Raw genomic sequence first — 19,148 nt, 5'->3', positions numbered from 1 at the left:
TTACTGAAACCGCACCATTCTTTTATGATAATCCTGTATTAAAGTACCCACACTGCTAGTTAATTTAGAAGTGGAAGTGTGAAGGTAAAAACTGTTAATATACATACATATTAGAATGTGTAAAGCAAATAACTGAAAATGTGGAATATAATTATTTTTTTTTATTTGTCACTTGAATAAACTGATACACTTCACATCCTTCTCTTCTGGATGTATCTCTTAATTTCAAAATTTGAACATGTTTTAAGCTGTAACAAATATTTAACTGTTCAATTCTTTAAAATTTTACGTATAACAAAATTGCTGAAATAACATGCGATAAAAATGAGTCCATTAATTAAATTGTTTAAAAATTATTAATCAAATTCTTTATTTCAGTGGTCAGATTTTAAATTAGGCTTGAACTACTCCTTTATAGTATCAAAATAGCTATATTATAAACTGATCAATTTTTTTTTTGAAATATATGGTCCTTTCTTTTTGGTTGTGTTAACTATGTAATTGGCATTTATTAATCGGGCATACTTGAAGACTTCCCAATAACTCGGTTACAGAAATACATTACAAAAAATTTACTTTTCAACATGGTGTATCAACTTCCATCACTAGGTGACTTCCTACTTCATTTCTCCTTTATGGGTTGGGTTGAGCTTGATAGAACAGTATTTGGCTACACACAATCACCTGATTTATTCCTTATAGATTGGGGTAATGTGGCGTTTAAGACAAAGTTTTTGTTCCTCCTCTTCTTGCAAATTTAGACAAGCTGCCGGTTCAGGTAAATGTAGATTGCAGTCATTGCTGTAGGCATATCCATAGGATTTAGGACAGGACTGAATGATATATTGTGTATTTCAGTGTTGAATTCACTAAGTTGCATTCGCTAAGTTTTTTAAATTTCTTAATTTAATACAACTTTTGTCTTGTTAAATTATAAATACCCTGCATAATTACATATTGTTGTTTACAAAGTATCATATGATACAATATATGTATATATATATATAATTGTTTGTATACAATATGTGTATGAATGCTTATTTTAATATATTTGCTTATTTTTGTATGTTAATCTGCCATTTTATAATCCTTTTTTACTAACCTTTTTTTGTTGTGAATTTTAGGTAAAGGTTATGGATTAACAATTATACCGATGCCAGCAGGCCATATTATTGGTGGAACTGTCTGGAAAATTATGAAAGTTGGTGAAGAAGATATTATATATGCTGTTGATTTTAATCATAAAAAAGAAAGACACCTTAATGGTTGTGAATTAGAACGTTTTCAGAGGCCATCTCTTCTTATAACAGATGCATTTAATGCCACATATCAGCAAGCTAGACGACGTACTCGAGATGAAAAATTAATGACTAATATACTACAAACATTGCGTAATAGTGGAAATGTATTAGTGGCTGTTGATACAGCTGGTCGAGTGTTGGAATTAGCTCATATGCTTGATCAATTGTGGAGGAATAAAGATTCTGGTTTACTGGCATACTCCTTAGCATTATTAAATAATGTCAGCTATAATGTTGTTGAATTTGCCAAATCACAGGTAAGTGTTTATATTAATATGTAAAATAATAATAAAAAAATTAATCAAACTTGTTATATGTTATGAAAAGTAAGAATGCAAGAATGCATATGAGAGAATAAAAGATTTGTGGATGAACTACATCCTTATGTTACATCTGCAGTAACTAAAACATTTTCGTTAATGGAACATTAGAGCTTACAGTGTAGACAGACAGACCTTGTTGTTTTCTTTAAGTATTCTTACCAATTTTGTTAATGCTACGACTGATAGTGTAAATTCTTCTTATGTATGTATTTATCTTTTGCACTGACAGGTTAGTTAACTAGTTATAAGCCACGAGTTTCTGCTGGGTGGTTAGGTATCTGACCACTGAAATAAAGAATTTGATTAATAATTTTTAAATAACAATTTAATTAATGGATTCATTTTTATCGCATCAGTCATTTCAGCAAATTTGTTGTATGTTAAATTTTAAATAAGTGAACACTTAAATATTTGTTCCAGTTTAAAACATGTTCAAATTTTGAAATTAAGAGACATTCACAATCGAAGGAAGTGAAGTATATCAGTTTAATCAAGTGACAAATAAAAAAAAAATTTTTATATTCTACATTTTCAGTTATTTGCTTTGCACATTCTAATATATGTGTACATTAACAGTTTTTACCTTCACACGCCCCTTTTGTAAATTAACTAACCATGTGGATACTTTAATATATGACCTACCAGTTGCTGATTCTTGTAAGAATTTATTACAGCTTTTTATATTATTGCCAAGTCTTAAAAATCCTTTTTATTTCAATTTCAAATTTTATCAAACTATTTAATTTTCAACATTCTTTTTATTTCAAAAGCATTTCTTGGACTTTCTGGCTTTCCTAGTCTTGGTTCACTCCAAAGAGTGCTACATTCCATTTTAATATTTTTAAAAATTTCTTTCCACTCAAAATCTTTGTTTTATGGTTGGAAATTTCTTTTCTATGTAAAGAAACTCTTTCATTAAGCAAAACCATTTCTAATATCTTTGTGCCGTCCAGCCTTTGTAATTTGACTACCTAAATAACAAAAGTTTTTGACTTGTAGTACAAAATCTTCACTTATCTTGGTAATTAATACACCATTTTTTTTCTTTCTGCCACATGTTTGAATTAGCATACTGCTTTCATTTACAGCTACTAATACTATTAAGTTCAGAAAAGTATTCTATTTTTATATATTTACTCTATTTTTTTTTATATTTATAGATTCCATTTCTGCTAATTTAGTGTTTGTACAAATACAGGTGGAGTAGAAATATCTAACTGTTTAAAAATCAAGTGAAGATACTACTTTGTACTAATGAAACTTTATTGGTGTATTAATATACCAATACAAAGGAGATTTATAATATATATAAAACTTTAGTGGCCTCTTACTTGAAAATTGTATTACTCAAATTTTCTCTTAAACAGCATGCATTGCTAGACTTGATATCAGAAACTTAACATGATCTGCTATAGTATTAACAATAAAAGTATTGTTGTAAGTCGGAATACCATGTTGGTTAAACAACCTATAAGACTTTTGCCAAGGTACTATTGAAAGACTTTGTTAGAATTAACACTTCAGCGATTAACAGTTTGATAATGAACTGGTCATTATTTTATGGTGAACTAAATTCCAATATGGAGGCTATTATGAGCTATGTTGAGAAGTAATGTTAACCATTATATATAGTGAAACTTCCCTTAACTGACACTTCCCAATAACACTCCTCTTAATACCGGACATCTTTAGATTCCTCGGCAGTTTTATACTGGTATTAATGGATAAAATACTTCCCAATAACAGACCTTCTAAATAATGGATGTGAACAATGAATTTACCTGTAAAAATTGTTCAATCAGTTCTAAAAAACATTCTAAAAGTTTTCTTTTTTTATTTCATACCTAGTGCGACTAATTTGTTCATCTGTTGTGAATTGTACCACTTCCCACCTAGATGTTGATGTTATGAATTCAATCAATTCACTATCCAGTGCGATTCATCATCAGTTGCTGTGCAAGTGTATATTGTACATTGAACACTTGTAATAATTTTGTTGCGGTATAGTACTGTATTCTTTCTTCTAATACATTATAATTTACAAAATACATTATTAAAATTTATTAGAATGTATATTTCTTCCCCCAAATACTACTGCAGTATGTCAACTGCTTGATCAGGAGATCATTCAGAGCTTTAAAATTTAGTACAGAAAATAGGTATTATGGTACTTATTGTGAACAATGAAAGTTATGGATGCTGATGAGATTTCTAAGAGAATTAGTATGTTGAGTGCAGTTTTATGGATTCAAATGGCTATAAAGCAGATTATTACTACAACAGTGAGAAATTGTTTCATAAAAACCGGTATTAAATCTCCACAAAGTTACTTCAGTTTTGACATTAAAAATGTTACTGAACCAAATAAAAATTCTGTGGAACAGAGTGAATTTCAAGAGCTTATTCAACCGTTTGGAAACTACAAAAAGTACCTGAACATTGACAACATGCTCAACACAGGATGTATCGACTGACATCCATGATCTTGTTGCTGCCCCTGATATTACTATTTTCAAAAGGAACAACAATGACTCTGATGATGATGATAATGACAATGAACCCGGATTTACCATCATGAGAAAGGAAGCAAGAGAAGAGGTTAGAAAATTAAAGCAATATTTCTTACAAAAAAGGATTACCATACGGCATTGTTTTAATATTGCAGAAGTGCAGTTGCTTGTTGAAAAAAATCTGTACCAAGACTTAGTTCAAACTAAAATAGACATCTGTCTTAAATCATCTACATCTAAATAAATTGTATGTAACATTATTTGGTTTTTATTTGGGTTTATACATTATTTTTTGTATATTTGTGTTGATTAATATTCCTAAGTACCATAGCTTCTTTGATTAATATTTTTGTAGCTCTTTTTTTTCCACTTTAGTATAGTACAGTAATTTTATTATTCCATTACAGTAGTACAATATTATTTTTTTATTCAAATATGAACCTAGAAGATAGTGTTTGTTTTATTTTCAGAAAAGCAATAAAAAAAAGCTTGAATTTTACAAGTAATTTTAATTAGCAACTAATTAAAAAAAATAATAATTTACAAGAAATAAATAAACAATACTGTTGTCCCATTCCAAGTGATTTTTTTCTATACAATAATCGAACAAAATACTGTATTTGCATTTTTCTGAATAGCGGATGCCTCTAAATAATGGACAGATTGTTGTTCCTGAGCTGTGTGTGATATTAGGAAGTTTTACTTTAATTCCAAAAATCTCTACTTGACTAAATATGATGGTTTGGTAGGTGCAGTTTTTATATGAGATTTAGGGAACATATATTTTATTTTAATGTATATGTTTACTTTTTTTTTAGTAATCCTGAACTGTTCATACAAGTACAGTATGAAGAAGTTTACATACTCGTGTGTATATATATATATATTAAACATGTTATGCCTATCTATTTACTGATTGCACTTAGAATCCAACCCATAAAATAAAAAGTGATAAACATTATTCTTTTACAGTTGTATAACACTTATTTTCCTCTTTTGTTGACCCTAAATTTACAACACATTCAAATACACCCAAAAATAAGTTTTTTTTTTTTTTTATACTTTCATAGTTCTTTATAAATGAAAAAAATCATGCAACAATAACTTACCACTGAGTCCCGCTACATTATATCCTAGAATCTTAAGTATTTTATCTCTCTCCCCTTCCTGACAGACAACCTCACACTATTGAACCTCCCAGTTGTCCATTGATATTTTTAAACAATTTTCCCAGATTTGTAATTGAACATGTCCTTCAATTTTGTCACACTGTCTTGCGATCTGCACATCAATTGTCCCCTTGCCGTCCAAGTAAATTTTTGACCCTCCAATATCAGCTGGTCCACATTAATAATAATCATGTTCTTATTGCCCACCGCTTTAATAACATCTCTTCAAATCGCCAAGCTTTCCCCTTTTTTTCCTGGTTTCCCAACAAACGTCCTTGTGTACTACTTGTATCATGCTAGTTCCTTTTAACCTCTTTGTGTTTTTTAATATATACTCAATATCGCTACCAAATGGCTAATGCAAAATAATGGGAGCATTATCCTTTGTTTACCAAGTGTATGGGCTCGATTAATCACTACTTCCCAATCTATTTGTAACACATCCATACAGAAGTCCCTCACAATTACATGGCAATCCGTATCGAAGTTAAATCTCAGCCCTCTAATATTAAATTATTACGGCGTGCCCAGTCTTTGTAATTATCAAGCCAGCTCAAATGTTTGGCATTTTCTTCCTTCAAAATCCGTACTTCTTCTTTCAACGATCTATTTTCCTCCGTGAGATCTCAAATTGCAGCCGATATACCCAAAATAACCTCTTTTTTGCCAGCTTGGCTAAATTTTCATCAAAGAATTTCTACATCATTGCTCATTGCTTACATGCTGTGAAGCAGATCTAAATTTTCAAATCCAGGAATTTATTTTGCTGCTTGGTCCTCCTCGTCAGGTAAATTAACTGGACAATCTCGTTTTCCTTTTTGAGTCTGCGGCATTAGAAATTTATCCATAATTTAAACAAAAGTTGCAAAGAAAAACTGACCACTCTAAACACAATTTAAAGTATTATAAATAATATTTTATTTAAAGATTTAATGTTTTATGAAATAAACGACAAATGATGTGACACAGGTAGCGTATCAGATTTAATAAAATACGCAGAAGGTATTATCATTAACCATAAGCAAAACACAGTTAGTCATAACAACACGTGTATCAACAAGCAACGTTGATAAACGAGCGCAGAGCAGCATGTCCTTACTCCACCAAGTCTAGAACTCAACTCTAAATTATTAGGTTTAGTCTACCTAACCCACCGGGTTGATCTAGTGATGAACTTATCATTGCAAATCAGTTGATTTCAAAGTCGAGAGTTCTAACATTCAAATCCTAGTAAAGGCAGTTACTTTTGTATGAATTTGAATACTAGGTCGTGGATACTGGTGTTCTTTGGTGGTTGAGTTCAATTAACCACGCATCTCAGGAATGTTCGACCTGAGACTGAACAAGACTACACTTCACTTACAGTCATACATATCATCCTCATTCATCCTCTGAAGTAACACCTTACAGTGGTTCCAGAGGTTAAATAGAAAAAGAGAGAGTATTAGTATCTATATATGGTAAAGGCTAGTAAGTTTCAAAATTTTTTAATTTAATATGCTTACCTTTCAACCCTAATTATTCTAAAATACTGTAGAATATTATCATCTTCTTTTATCTTATGTGTAAAAAAAATTATATTTATTTATCAATATCAATTTTTTAGATAGAATGGATGAGCGATAAGTTAATGCGCAGTTTTGAAGGAGCAAGAAATAATCCATTCCAGTTTAAACATCTACAGTTATGTCATAGTATGGCTGAATTAAATAAAGTTCCTAGTCCAAAGGTATTTTTATTTTTTTTTCTTTAATGTGTATAGCTTTGTTCCTGAAAACTGTGTACTTAATGAAATATTAAACATAAAGGAAGTGTTAAAGTTAGCAGTTTTTTTGAAGAGAAAAGACCTTTTTGTATTGATTTAGTACTAAAATAATGAATGTACTTCTGTATGTAGTAATTAATGTAATTTTCAGATCTATCATTTTGTATCAGACAGTTGTGTATCATATTTAACTATTATTTGTTTAATTTAATTTTTTCATGAAAATCTATTTAAAATTAATTATACATTCTTTATAATATAAAAGCAAGTAATAAAATGTCACAATCTTTCATCTTACAGAACTCCCAAAATATTTTTTAATATTTCAAGAAATAAAGTTCATAAATTTTTAGTTAAGCAAGTATAATTCTTTGCAAAAATGTTATTCGCACTGATAACATAATTTTTGTTTCCTAATATGCGATACCTGATTTTAATCTGTTTTGTGATGCTGTAAATAATTAAATCATATCATAGTTACATATTATCACATCATATTTAATACTGAAGAGTGAGCCTTCATGGACAAGATTAATCATGTCTATGCAGGCCAAAACATGTAGCTGAAAACACAGCTATATTTTTTGTATTAAACACTGGATTTAGGAATGAATTAATTTGGTTCATTTTTATTACCGTCTTAAGTTTGTTAACAATGCAGTGTCATGATGCATCAAAATTGTGTTAAGTGATGTGGATGCCTTTTGTTATGCATGTGGCGAGTTTACCAAAACATTACACCTTTTTAAAAAAGCATATCTTTTTTACTTTCAGTGTAAAATTAGTGATCAGGATAAGATGTGGGCTCCTCGTATAGTATGCACTAGTTGTTCTGTGTATTTAGGAGAATGGCTGAAAGATACACCGAAGGCTTTGCTATTTGGTGTAGCTATGTTTGGTGTGAACCAAAGGATCATGTAACCGATTGTTACTTTTGTTTAACAATTGTCTAGAATTTCTAAAAAATTTAAACATACTGTAAAATATCCTTTATTGCAATCTGCAGTCAGGCCTGTACCTCACAGTGAAATTATTCCAGTTCCTGACCAACCTGTAAATGTTTGTTTTGAAAGCAGCGATGAAGAATCAGGCAGTACTGAAGAAGACAGCAATGATTTTGATTTATCTTCCAATAAGCCACATCTTATATCACAAGGTGAAGTAGAATTAAATGACTTGGTGAGGTTTAAATTTTTCAGAAAATTGAGCCAAACTGTTAGGATCAAGACTGCAAGGTTGAAATTTACCTCAAAAAAATATAAAAAATTCAGGCTTTCGAAGCTGACAAAAAGAACTTTCTCAGTGCTTTATTGATGAAAATAATTTGTTTTATTGCCAAATATTGATGAGCTTATGTTACACTTAGGACAAGTTCATAAACCTGAGGACTGGCGCCTTTTTATAGATTCGTCCAAGTATAGCTTAAAAGTGGTTCTACTACACTATGGTAACAAATATCCTTTGACACCAATCGCTTATGGTATTAATTTGTAAGGAGATATGATGTGATAAAAGATGTCCTTGAAAAAATAAATTATAAAAACATAGCCGGAACATATGTGGTGATTTGAAAGTTATAGTTATTTTGTTAGGCATTCAGTTAGGCTACACTAAGTACATGTGTTTTCTTTGTGAATGGGACAGCTGAGCTAGGAATAAACTTTATATTACTATAGAGTAGAGGAAATGAGATAACTTATCTCCAAATTGGGAAAATATTATTCATGAGCCCTTAGTTGAACCCAAAATAATATTTTTACCCCCTCTCCATATTAAGTTAGGAGTAATGAAAAATTTTGTAAAAGAAGTGAAGAAGGATCATCCCGGATTTTAGTATATCAGACAGAAATTTCTGAATGTAAGTGGAGGAAAAATTAAAGAAGGAATATTTGTTGATCCTCAAATAAGAGAGTTGGTCAAAGATGATGTATTTAACTCAATGTTAAATAATGTAGAAAGTGCAGCTTGGGCTTCATTTAAAGACGATGCAAAACTTTTCTTGGCAAACAAAAATTTGACATTTACCACGATGTTGTTATCAACTTCTTAGTTCATACAGAACTATGGGATGTAGTATGTCTTTGAAAATACATTTCCTCCATTCACATCTGGATTTTTTCCCAGACAACCTCAGAGATGTAAGTGACGAACATGGTGAACGTTTACACCAAGACATTTCAGTGATGGAAAGCCACTGTAAAGGGAAGAGGAATACTAACATGCTAGCTGATTACTGTTGGACTTTAATTCGGGATGTGCCTGAGGCTTTTTATAAAAAAAAAGCATCAGCGAAATCATTCTAACACAGGTATGGCCATGCAAAATTATAAATTTTACAGATTTTAACTATATTTTCCCTTAATTTTTTTGAAGTGTAATTTATTTAACACTAAGGGTGATAGAAAAATTGTATTTACAGATCTGTATGGAAAAAAGCAATTCAAGAAATGGTATCATGCTTAGAGAAACATTAACATTTGTTTTTAATGTATCAGTGTAATCTTTAAGTTCAGGAAAATAAAATGTGCAACTCTGTAATTTACAATTAAAAAAAAGCAAAAAATGTATGATGATTTATAGATTTTACATTTTGGTTCTACAGGTAATAGGGATAAATAAACAGATGATATAGCAATTTGCATACAGTCAAGCTGAAATCACTTATATCTCATGCTGAAAATTCTGATGAAGTTTGTTTACATTGTTTACTAAGAAAATTTGTTATCAGTCAGTCATGACAGAAAATGACGATTCTTTTTTTTGTATAAGACCTATTTGACTAAGTTTATAACTTTACTATTTATTTAACTTTGTTAGTTGATGAATGGGATTTAGGTAGACCTGTTCTAGCTAGCTAGTGTGTATTGCTTGAACTGTATAAGTGTATTTATGTGCTGCTAATGTCTAAAGATATGAAACATTATTTTTTAGCTACATTCTTTATATGAAACAGCATTATAGTAAATTGCCAGTATGTTTGAAAAATAAAATTTAGAAAATCTCACACAATCTAAGTAAATTTTTTTGATGTCTTGCCCTCTTGAAAGAAAATGTTGCATTTCTTTGTAATGTATCATCCAGAAAATCCATTTAGAAGTTCTGTAGTATGTGCAGGTAAGTTTCATCTGACATTGTCACAGAAGTAAGCATTAGTTAACTGATATATTATTTATATTCCAGTTTGTATCAAAATTCTTGGATTGTTTTGCTCATTACTCTTGTCCATCCATTAAGGATCATGCTCTAACCAGCTCAGAAACCAATAAATAGATAATAAGTGATACATAGATAGTTCTTTTAGCCTTATATTTCATGAGTAGCTTTTATTTGCTCTACATTTTACAATTATATTAAATTTTTTGTATAAAGGTAATGGAATTAAAAGAACAAACCTTGCATAGCTATTAATGAATGAATTAATGCTAATGTGATGTAATAAAATTTAGGAATCATTTTAGAAAATAATTAGATTTTAGAAATGCAAATCGTAGATGGTAATAATTCCGAGTCGAGCAGAACTTAAGAAAGTAAATTTTGTGCCTGACAGCAAGGAAGCAATAAAAATGTTAGATTGACAACATTCATTAAATTATTAACAGGTATATGTTAATAATTTTTCGGCTGTTTGCAAGCTCAGGAAAAAGTTCATGTGAAATATAGGATCTTTGCAAGTGTAAACAAGAATAATATTATTCTTTTCTACAATCCCTCTTATTAAAGTTTATTATTTAATTTAAATTTACTTTAAGAAATAACCCATTAATATATTTTATTATTAAAAACACTTAGTAGTTAATACATTTTATCTACATCCAGTATTTATTAATATGTTTTGTTTCCTTTTTTTATATTTTATGTAGGTAGTTCTTGCTAGTTCTCCTGACATGGAATGTGGTTTCTCTAGAGAGTTGTTTCTGCAATGGTGTTCAAAGTCAAATAACAGTATTATCATTACTAGCAGGTATATTACATTTAATTTGTAAAAAATGTTTGATAAATACACGAGTCATTAATAATCTTAACTGATTCTTTTATAAGTAATTATGTATAATAGATTTATTCAAAAATATATATTTTTTGTTGTAACTAATTTTGTATTCATGTATTTCATAATACACTTGGTGGTGTGGTTTACACTATTAAACAGTTTCATAATTATGAAAATGTTAATGATTTGGTTAATTAAGAAAGCTGTTAAATTAAAAATATAAGAAGGGAATTGCTTTACTCAAGGATTAAATGAATTCCATGGTTTTTAGTTCAGATATTACTGATGTAAATCAGGCTTAATCTAGTTTATTTATTTGTACTTGATGGTTATTTGCTATCTTATAGATGTTTATATATTGCGGGTATCCATTCTAATTAAAGGGACTCTATCAGTAGTTGTATTAATTGAATGATTAGCAAGATTAAAGAATTCAGCAAATTCTTTGTAGCTATCATTAAATTGACCCTTTGGTCCTATGGGTTTTTTAGTCTAAAAAACAGCTTACTAGAACTGTGAATATATAATGTACAAAAATGGATATACTTTTTTCAAATGTCAGTTTAGTGAACCTCTAAAGTAGAAAGTGACATTTTTGCTTATTACAAGTATTTATCTAAAACATTTTTTTAATATTTCTTAAATTTGATATTTATGTCACGCTGGGAGATTTATGTCATTACCTTAGCTATCAAGCTTAATAAAATATCTTTTGTAACAATTGTCAATAATGACATATTTTAATCATGAGCAGAAGAACAGTGGGGTGGGGGTCATTTAAAATTTGTTTATAAGTTATCTTGTCAGTACTACAGGTAAAAATTTCTTTCATTATTAATTTGGTGCACCCTTCATAGATTAATTTTTATGAACATATCTTTTATGTGGAACTTCTGTTTTAGTTGATACATTGGTCTGTTTTTATATCATAATTATTAATTAGATTAAATAATTCTAATTCTTGTATTTGTTTTAAATTTTATATTACCTATCTTATTTTGTTTTATTTTTGTTTCTTTTTCTTTTCCTTAAACTGATACTACTGTGAGATATTAGTAGTAAACATTTTGAAAGGAGTTCCATAATGTGTATGACAAGTAGGGAAAGTGTAACCTATGTAATTGTTTGACTTTTTCACAGTTTCTTAACTTTAAAATAAGTTTTCATTAAATTTTGCAACAACCCTTTCTAGAATCATGACTTACAACTTGGATTCCCCTAAGTTTCAAGCAAATGGGTATCAGAATACTGACTGAAGTTCCCAAAATTCAAAGAAGGTATTGTAGCTTTTATCATGGAGTATTGGACCATGGCCTTGATATTTATTCACGCTATAATAAAAATGGAGATAAATATCTTAACAGAAGTTTGACAGAAAATGAGACATGGTGAAGTTTGTTAATATAGAGACCAAGGAATAGTCCAGTTGTGAATGCATACTTGCTCACAAGCAAAAAAAAAACTTCAAGCAAGCACTATCAAACTAAAAATTATTGATTTAGGGTTTTGAACTCATGGCAAAAGGAATTTATGGAATCTAGCGTAAATATAAAATGTTAAAGAAGCTTTAGCTTTCAGTTCAAAATAAAATTGTTGGAATGCTTATAGAGTGTGTCAGTCAGAATATTTGAGAAAGTTAAGTGCTTGGTGTTGGAAGTTGGACTAATTGGATTGTCAAATCCGGAATCGTTTACCACAAAATAATTTTCTTCTAAAGTGCAACTGCAGCTTTGTTTAGCCTTGAAAGTTGTGGATAGAAATGAAGTCTGTATTTTAACATAGGCACATATAAAATCCCTTATACTTCTGTTAAGAGGAAACTAAAAATTATAGAGATGAAGTGTCTTCCAAAAAAGGAAATTCTTTCTGTACGTTTTTGACCAGGGAACTTAGTGTACTGCTTTCTACTATAAAGTGATTTTTTTGTTGCGATTGAATTCTTTTTGACTTAAAAGTATGGTGAAGTAGCATTTCATAATAATAAAATTGTAATTGCTTCTAAACTTGTAATTTTATTGCAGGACTTCTCCAGGTACATTAGCTCGTGATTTAATACAATTAGGGGGATCTAGAACAATGAATGTACAAGTAAAAAAAAGAGTAAGATTAGAAGGAGCTGAACTTGAGGAATATCAGCGTAAGGAACATGAAGCTAAGGATAAAAAGCCCGACAAAAGGTAATAATTAATTATTGAATTGGGTTATGTTCTAATTTATATTTAATATTTATATGATAATTGTTTATTTATGCATCTTAAATGATAAAATCAATACCATTAATTTGCAGTTCATAAATGTTTTTTAGTTTTTTTTAATATATAAGTATTTTGAAAAATTTGGTTTCCTGTTTGTTATAATTATTATTTAAATTAAATTATTGCAATTAATTAATTTTTTGTTTTAAGTTTAAATGCTATGTAAAAATATTTTTATAAATATTAATATTATAGAATAATAATAATATTCTATAATAAAATAAAACAGAATTCATATTTTATTTTTTATTATATATCTTGTCTTTTTTATTACCCATTATTAATTCTAATGTGATTTTTTGTCAGTTTTAATAGCTTTGATCATTAGGACAGCATGCAGTTTTCCACTGGATCTGATGAATTGCATTCAGAATTGTTTTACTTGGACTTCTGCAGGAACCATTTCATTACACATAACTGCAATCTTTAATTTTTATTCTACATCCTATTGTTTTTTTACATACTTTATTTTAATCTATTCAGAATGTTCTAGAAATATATATTGTAAGAAGATTCAGTTTATTGTGATGTGCAGAACATATTTCTTATTACTGTTGTACATGCAAGAGCTGTCTACATTCCTGTGGTATTATACTAGTTATCTTGGGATTTATCCTTTTTTTTTTATTAGCTGTTTTATTTTGTTTTACCTTAATTTATTCTCAAACAAGAGCCTTCTACATTCCCTCCGAAGCAAAAGGTTAGGAATTTATCTGGGATATTTTTGAATTTTTTTCTGGTTATATGATACTAGCTATATTACCATTATTTTGATTTACCTTGTGTTAATTTTTTATGAATGGAAGCACCAGTTTGCAGTAAGTATTTTAAGTCGCAAAATGTTTAGTTGTTATAATTCACTCTCCTAAACTTACCAGATGTCTAACCTTAAATATCTTGCCAGAATAGTGATTGAGATGAATTTAAAAAGTGATAAAATGCACAAATTAATGTTTAATGTGAACTAAGGAAAATCCAGCACTTGTATTACTACTACAAATGACAAATTATTAATAGTTGTTATGAAATGTACCTCCAAGAATTAATAATTAGATTAAATTTAAATGAGTATTCATAACCCAAACATCTTAGCCTAAAATGTTTTATATTTCTCTATTTGCACATAACCTACTATCCTGGATTTGTGACTTGACAAAGCTGCTGTGTCTGACATGTTTTCAGGTCCCTACACCTGAAAGGACAGAATTGAAAAATTAAATCTCTTATAAAAAAAACCTTTCCATTCTAGGAAAAGGTGCCTAGCAATCTTCTTTTGGCTTATACTATGTACTGGCTCTTCTGTATTAAGAATCCATAGTTCTTAGATAAGATGTGAATATATCATATTCATTTTGATAAATGATACTTTCCTAATATTTTGTCTAGTCAGTTTTAGAAAGGAATCAGAAAAGTTTCTGACACTTCCCGTAATAATAAACTTGTGTAAATCTTTATTTTAGGCCATGTTTTCCAGTATTTTTCATTTCATTTATATCCACTTTTTAACTACTGTCCTAGCCAAGGCTCAACAACTTGCCAAATGAGGATTGATAAATTAAGGCTTTGCATCTTTCCTGGTCTCTCCTTTCTGAATTTTCATTCACTTGGCATAATCCCGCATCATTTTTGATAAAAGATTTGAAAGTATTTTAAAATCTGAAATTATAAGGATGGATTTATAAACATATCCAATGTTTATACATCAATAGAGACATTTAAAAAAATTATAAATGTCAAAAATTGTTAATGTTTTGCCTGAGAGACTGGTATATTTACCAAACCTGAAACTAAGGTTTATCTTAAAAATGATTCACCAAAGATCCTAACAGTAGCTTTTACTTTATTCATGAACCATCTATATAAAAATTTACTTGGGTTACTTTTAATAGTTTTGACTAGTTCTTCGATCATGTCGACTATGACTTTGAAGGATGAAGGATTTTAGAACTGACATTTTTTCACTGTTTTATCAGATTCCATGTTCAATATAGGGTTGTTTAATGTAAGTAATATGAACTTCTCTGTAAAGGACAGAACAGAATTTTTTATTAGCAATCATTCTTGTATTAGGTGTCATGGTAAGATCAATTAGAATAGGCCCGACAATGTTTCAAGGTTACTGAAAGTATTTTAATTACTCATGTATTTTAATAAATTTACACTTCTTTAAATATAAGGTCAATATTGAACGTAAAATAAGTAGGAAAATTTATTGACTTATTAGTAATAGTCCATAGTATAAATCTTGAGCTAAATAGTTATTTATTTATTTAGGGATCTGGATATCTATCTAAGTTCAGAATCAGAGGACGAATTAGAAATAATAAGTATTTCCAAAGGTAATCATGATTTGATGTTAAAGCATGATTATAACAGACCGACACACACTAGCAGTGGATTTTTTAAAACAACTAAAAAACATTTTCCTATATTTCCATTTTTTGAAGAAAAAGTAAAATTTGATGATTATGGTGAAATAATAAAGTAAGTATTTTTAATTTAATTTGTCAGTCATAACTCTTTTGCTACTAGTCCTATGTTAGTCGGTGTTGCAGGACTGCCAAATATTAAAATTTACAGCAATCTGTTGTTATTTTTATCAAAAAAGATAGAAATTTCAATTAACTTTTTTTTTTTTACGTAGGAAGCTATTTATTGTTGGAGTTCTGTTTTGGGAGGAGTCAAGTCTTGTTCTATTAAATTATATATATATTTGAAAAATTCCTGGCTGTAAGCTCTATTATTTAAATAAATCAGTAACTTTCATTTTTAAATTGTGTAAATGTGATTTTTATTTATACAGGGTGATTCAAAGAAACGGGAAATTAAAAAAATTAAATAACGTTAATGAAAATTTTTTTTAGAAAATGAATTTTATTTCATGTAATTTTACAAATGTTGCCATTTTAGAATACATAAATTTTAGTTTATTTTTTAAAGATGACATCTTCCAGGTGACCTCCTCTTTTACGTAAACACTCACGAAGTCTCTTCGTTAAATTGTTCGTGGTTTGACGTAACATCTCGACTGGAATTTCCGCAATTGCTTCTCGGATCTTTGCCTTCAGTTCTTCCGTTGTAGCAGGTCTACTGTGGAACGCTTTGCTTTTAAGGTGACCCCACAAAAAACTAATCGCAAGCTGACAGATCAGGCGATCTGGGAGGCCATCTAATGTCACCGTTTCGTGAAATGACACTTGTCCAAACAATCGGCATACAGCTGTCATCGATATTCATGCAGTATGTGACGTTGCTCTGTCTTGTTGAAACCAGGCTGTGTTAAGAATTGGTGGAAATCTGACATCTACAGTTCGTGACAAACTCTTCGACGACGAAGCGCATTTCCACCATTTCCATTTCCATTGGATTTCCATTTCCATTTCAGTGGATTTGTTAACAAGCAAAATTTCAGATACTGGACACAAGAAAATCCTACGCAGCTACACCAGCGTCTGTTGCACAGCCAGAAAGTGACCGTGTGGTGTGCTATGTCATCTTACGGTGTTATAGGCCCTTATTTTTTTGAGGATGACAACGGTCTTGCGATTACAGTGACGTCGGCTCGTTACGTAGCCGTGCTTGAAACCTTTGTTGTGGAACAACAAAAGAGATTTCCCATCTTTAAAAAATAAACTAAAATGTATGTATCCTAAAATGGCAACATTTGTACAATTACATGAAATAAAATTCATTTTCTAAAAAACATTTTTCATTAACGTTATTTAATTTTTTAAATTTCCCATTTCTTTGAATCACTCTGTATCTTCTAACCATCAAAGTAATTGGAATATTTCACTAAATTGCTAAAGCAAATTGTTACAGAATGCACTTAGTTCTTAGTTCTTTTAAAACTTTGCAAGAAATTTCATTTTAAGCTGTAGTAATCTACTTATTCCAAATTTAACAAAGATCTTTACTCTTTTAATGGTGTGAAATTTTTAATGTAATATGTTTTTTTCAGTTATTTGGTAAACATTTGGATAAATAAAAATTCATTTTGAAAGAGCACCTTAAAAAAATATATATATATATGGCAATATTTATTTTTGGATATATATATATATATATATATATATATATATATATATACTCAAAAGAACAGAATTTTCTGAAAACAGCTGTGCTTCTTTTATCATTTTATATAAAATTTTCTCAGAAAATTTACTGAAAACTAAATTCTGACAATTTCTGTGCATTCCAAGTTTATTTTTCATTAAAAATTTTGCTTGACATTGCTAATTTAAAAATATAAACTTAAATTAATTTAATTAAGAAACGAAATTAAATGTTTAAAATTTTTTCATGAAATTTCTAAACTAATTTTTAAGCCTTCACTACTCATGAAACTGGTCAGTGTTAGTCATTATTGAAGGTTATTTTATGACTAACATTTAAATTCAGACTCAGATTCAATAATTAAATAAAATTGGGCATAATATTTTAAATCTAACATTTTTCTTGCTACTTAGTATTGTTAAAATTGTATTTAGTTTCCATACACCCCTAGACAATTAGGACAATGTACAAACAGATAAAAACATTGTAAATTGCTTCTTTACAATGATGTATGCTTTATAACTTGATCTCACTATCCATTCAAAATTAACGTACCAAACATTCAGTGAAGTATGGTAGCATTTTTGAAACTGACTATTGTAAATGATGTAAGTAGTATTTTTTTCTTGTAAAATAATGAGTTTATTTTAATATGAAATATTAAAATGATACAAACACCTTCTACATAGTGTTATCTATGATTTGTATTAGATATTATTATGATTAAAGTAAGTCTCTAGATCTTAGTGTTATTTTCAAAAGTTTTGTATAGTTAAGGTGCAAAAGTTTACTTTTATATTAGCTTACTTATATATTACTTTTTACTTCCTTGTACAAAGTAAAGGAAGTATTGTGATTGCGAAAAATTTCAGATTTCAACGGAAATATCCATTTTGATCATCCCTGAATCCATTTTGATTAGTTTCGGTGTGATGTCTTTTTGTACGTACATATGTCAAACCTTGCATAACTCAATAACTCAAAAACTATTACCCATAGGATGTTGAAATTTTGGATTTAGAACTATTGTAACATCTAGTTGTGCATATCTCCTTTTGATTGAATTGACTGAATCAAAAGCGTCCAGATAAGCCCAAAATCCCCAAAAATTTGAATTTTGGGTTTTCTCTTAACTGCAGTAATAAGCCCTCATTGAAAGCTTTTCAACGGTATATCATAAGTGGTACTTATTTTCATTGTTTCCAGAGTTATAGCCAAATAAAAGTTTAATTAATGAAATATTTGGATCTTAAAAAGGAAGGCACATTGGTTCAAATCAAACTTCATCTTCTTTTTTTTTAATTTAAATATATTGATTTATTAATAATTATTAACTTGTGATTGTAAAAATATTTTTACAGTAAATAACAATTCAATAATAACAATAAGAAAAAATCAGAAGTTATTATTGAAATAAAATTTTATGTACTTTTAAAAATGTGTATATGTAATTTAATAGGTATTAATTATTACATATGTGTGTGTATAAAAGATTTGGTGAAACATCAGATTATTTAATATTAATTGAAAATTATAATTTAGAATCGTAATATTTTTGGATTTTCTAGTTTAATTTAATTTAATTATTCAGGAATTTCTGTTTATTATCTACATTAAAGTTAACTACAGAGTGACTGAAAACTGGACCCTCACAAGAACAACATACACTGAGGCATACATGCCCGATCTTTAATAAATTGCAAAAATTCTTATTTTTAGTTCATTACTCTTCAGATAATGTTGGAAAATATTCTCTCTAAGTTGGAGTTGATAATCATTTC

At 29.0% G+C, this 19,148-nt stretch overlaps 1 protein-coding gene across 3 annotated transcripts in view; it reads left to right on the top strand.

Annotated features, from left to right (window-relative positions):
• Cpsf100 (cleavage and polyadenylation specificity factor subunit 2) overlaps positions 1-19,148 on the top strand; it is a 65,416-nt gene that overhangs the window by 23,906 nt on the left and 22,362 nt on the right. For all 3 annotated transcript variants that reach the window (XM_075365493.1, XM_075365491.1, XM_075365492.1), the window contains exons 5-9: positions 1,125-1,558; positions 6,910-7,032; positions 10,929-11,029; positions 13,078-13,233; positions 15,586-15,795. In XM_075365493.1, coding sequence (XP_075221608.1) covers positions 1,125-1,558; positions 6,910-7,032; positions 10,929-11,029; positions 13,078-13,233; positions 15,586-15,795 — 1,024 coding nt within the window. The remainder of the gene's footprint in view (positions 1-1,124; positions 1,559-6,909; positions 7,033-10,928; positions 11,030-13,077; positions 13,234-15,585; positions 15,796-19,148) is intronic.

Source organism: Lycorma delicatula, chromosome 5 (assembly GCF_047948215.1).
Source record: "Lycorma delicatula isolate Av1 chromosome 5, ASM4794821v1, whole genome shotgun sequence".
Taxonomy (NCBI): Eukaryota; Metazoa; Arthropoda; class Insecta; order Hemiptera; family Fulgoridae; genus Lycorma; species Lycorma delicatula.
This window is presented reverse-complemented; position numbering and strand designations above follow the sequence as displayed.